The sequence below is a fragment of the Eucyclogobius newberryi genome, unplaced genomic scaffold, assembly GCF_026437365.1.
Source record: "Eucyclogobius newberryi isolate DKJ021-1_F unplaced genomic scaffold, fEucNew1.0.hap1 SCAF_18, whole genome shotgun sequence".
NCBI classification, from domain to species: Eukaryota; Metazoa; Chordata; class Actinopteri; order Gobiiformes; family Gobiidae; genus Eucyclogobius; species Eucyclogobius newberryi.
In genome coordinates this window covers 2,009,533-2,012,032 of record NW_027315812.1, presented here as the reverse complement: position 1 = coordinate 2,012,032, position 2,500 = coordinate 2,009,533, and the positions used below count along the sequence as shown (strand labels likewise).

The following is a 2,500-nucleotide window of genomic DNA, read 5'->3' as shown; positions in this document are numbered from 1 at the left end:
GCCTCCTCCTCTCCTTGCCTCCTTGTCTCCTCCTCTCCTAGTCTCCTTGTCTCCTTGTCTCCTTGCCTCCTCCTCTCCTTGCCTCCTTGTCTCCTTGTCTCCTTGTCTCCTTGTCTCCTTGCCTCCTCTTCTCCTCCTCTCCTAGTCTCCTTGTCTACTTGCCTCCTCCTCTCCTTGCCTCCTTGCCTCCTTGCCTCCTTGTCTCCTCCTCTCTTAGTCTCCTTGTCTCCTTGCCTCCTCCTCTCCTTGCCTCCTTGCCCCCTCTTCTCCTTGCCTCCTTGTCTCCTTGCCTCCTTGTCTCCTTGCCTCCTTGCCTCCTTGTCTCCTTGTCTCCTTGCCTCTTTGCCTCCTTGTCTCCTTGCTTCCTTGTCTCTTTGTCTCCTTGCCTCCTTGTCTCCTTGCCTCCTTGTCTCCTTGCCTCCTTGCCTCCTTGTCTCCTTGTCTCCTTGCCTCTTTGCCTCCTTGTCTCCTTGCCTCCTTGTCTCCTTGTCTCCTTGTCTCCTTGCCTCTTTGCCTACTTGTCTCCTTGCCTCCTTGTCTCCTTGTGTCCTTGCCTCCTTGTCTCTTTGTCTCCTTGCCTCCTTGTCTCCTTGCCTCCTTGTCTCCTTGCCTCCTTGTCTCCTTGCCTCTTTGCCTCCTTGTCTCCTTGCCTCCTTGTCTCCTTGCCTCTTTGCCTCCTTGTCTCCTTGCTTCCTTGTCTCCTTGTCTCCTTGCCTCCTTGTCTCCTTGCCTCCTTGTCTCCTTGCCTCCTTGTCTCCTTGTCTCCTTGCCTCCTTGTCTCCTTGCCTCCTTGTCTCCTTGCCTCCTTGTCTCCTTGCTTCCTTGTCTCCTTGCCTCCTTGTCTCCTTGCCTCCTTGCCTCCTTGTCTCCTTGTCTCCTTGCTTCCTTGTCTCCTTGCCTCCTTGTCTCCTTGCCTCCTTGTCTCCTTGTCTCCTTGTCTCCTTGTCTCCTTGCCTCTTTGCCTCCTTGTCTCCTTGCCTCTTTGCCTCCTTGTCTCCTTGCCTCCTTGTCTCCTTGCCTCTTTGCCTCCTTGTCTCCTTGCCTCTTTGCCTCCTTGTCTCCTTGCCTCTTTGCCTCCTTGTCTCCTTGCCTCTTTGCCTCCTTGTCTCCTTGCCTCCTTGTCTCCTTGCCTCTTTGCCTCCTTGTCTCCTTGCTTCCTTGTCTCCTTGCCTCCTTGTCTCCTTGTCTCCTTGCCTCCTTGTCTCCTTGCCTCCTTGTCTCCTTGTCTCCTTGCCTCCTTGTCTCCTTGCCTCCTTGCCTCCTTGTCTCCTTGCCTCCTTGTCTCCTTGTCTCCTTGCCTCCTTGCCTCCTTGCCTCCTTGTCTCCTTGTCTCCTTGCCTCCTTGTCTCCTTGCCTCCTTGTCTCCTTGCCTCCTTGTCTCCTTGCCTCCTTGTCTCCTTGCTTCCTTGTCTCCTTGCCTCCTTGTCTCCTTGCCTCCTTGTCTCCTTGCCTCCTTGCCTCCTTGTCTCCTTGTCTCCTTGCTTCCTTGTCTCCTTGCCTCCTTGTCTCCTTGTCTCCTTGCCTCCTTGTCTCCTTGCCTCCTTGTCTCCTTGCCTCCTTGTCTCCTTGTCTCCTTGCCTCCTTGTCTCCTTGCCTCCTTGTCTCCTTGCCTCCTTGTCTCCTTGTCTCCTTGTCTCTTTAATAATTCAAACACTTGGATCACATTCACTTTTTATGAGAAAAACGTTAAACATTAAAAGATGACATCAGCACTTCTCCTTGTCTGCGTTTGTTTACCTCCAGACTCCGGACCCAGGGGCCCCCTGCTGTAGTGTAGTGTAGTATATGCAGTACTTACCTGACCGGGGCCCCTCTGCTCTGGGCCGGTCTCAGCAGGACGGTGACTGTGGACTCGGTCTGGTTCAGAGGAGACTCCTGGTCATAGGCCGGCATCAGAGGAGCTGCAAAACACAGAAAGAGGGGCCCCTGAGCGTGTGGGTCTAAAGAGGGGCCCCTGAGCGTGTGGGTCTAAGTCTCGGGCCCCTGAGTGTTTGGGTCTAAGTCTCAGGCCCCTGAGCGTTTGGGTCTAAAGTCTCGGGCCCCTGAGTGTTTGGGTCTAAAGTCTCGGGCCCCAGAGCGTTTGGGTCTAAGTCTCGGGCCCCTGAGCGTTTGGGTCTAAAGTCTCGGGCCCCTGAGCGTTTGGGTCTAAGTCTCGGGCCCCTGAGCGTTTGGGTCTAAAGTCTCGGGCCCCTGAGCGTTTGGGTCTAAAGTCTCGGGCCCCTGAGCGTTTGGGTCTAAAGTCTCGGGCCCCTGAGCGTTTGGGTCTAAAGTCTCGGGCCCCTGAGCGTTTGGGTCTAAAGTCTCGGGCCCCTGAGCGTTTGGGTCTAAGTCTCGGGCCCCTGAGCGTTTGGGTCTAAAGTCTCGGGCCCCTGAGCGTTTGGGTCTAAAGTCTCGGGCCCCTGAGCGTTTGGGTCTAAAGTCACGGGCCCCTGAGCGTTTGGGTCTAAGTCTCGGGCCCCTGAGCGTTTGGGTCTAAAGTCTCGGGCCCCTGAGCGTTTGG

General features: G+C 55.7%; 1 protein-coding gene across 1 annotated transcript in view; it reads right to left on the bottom strand.

Annotated features, from left to right (window-relative positions):
- LOC140364908 (receptor-type tyrosine-protein phosphatase mu-like) overlaps nucleotides 1-2,500 on the bottom strand; it is a 282,228-nt gene that overhangs the window by 116,295 nt on the left and 163,433 nt on the right. Inside the window, exon 14 of the mRNA XM_072451289.1 lies at nucleotides 1,799-1,901. Coding sequence (XP_072307390.1) covers nucleotides 1,799-1,901 — 103 coding nt within the window. The remainder of the gene's footprint in view (nucleotides 1-1,798; nucleotides 1,902-2,500) is intronic.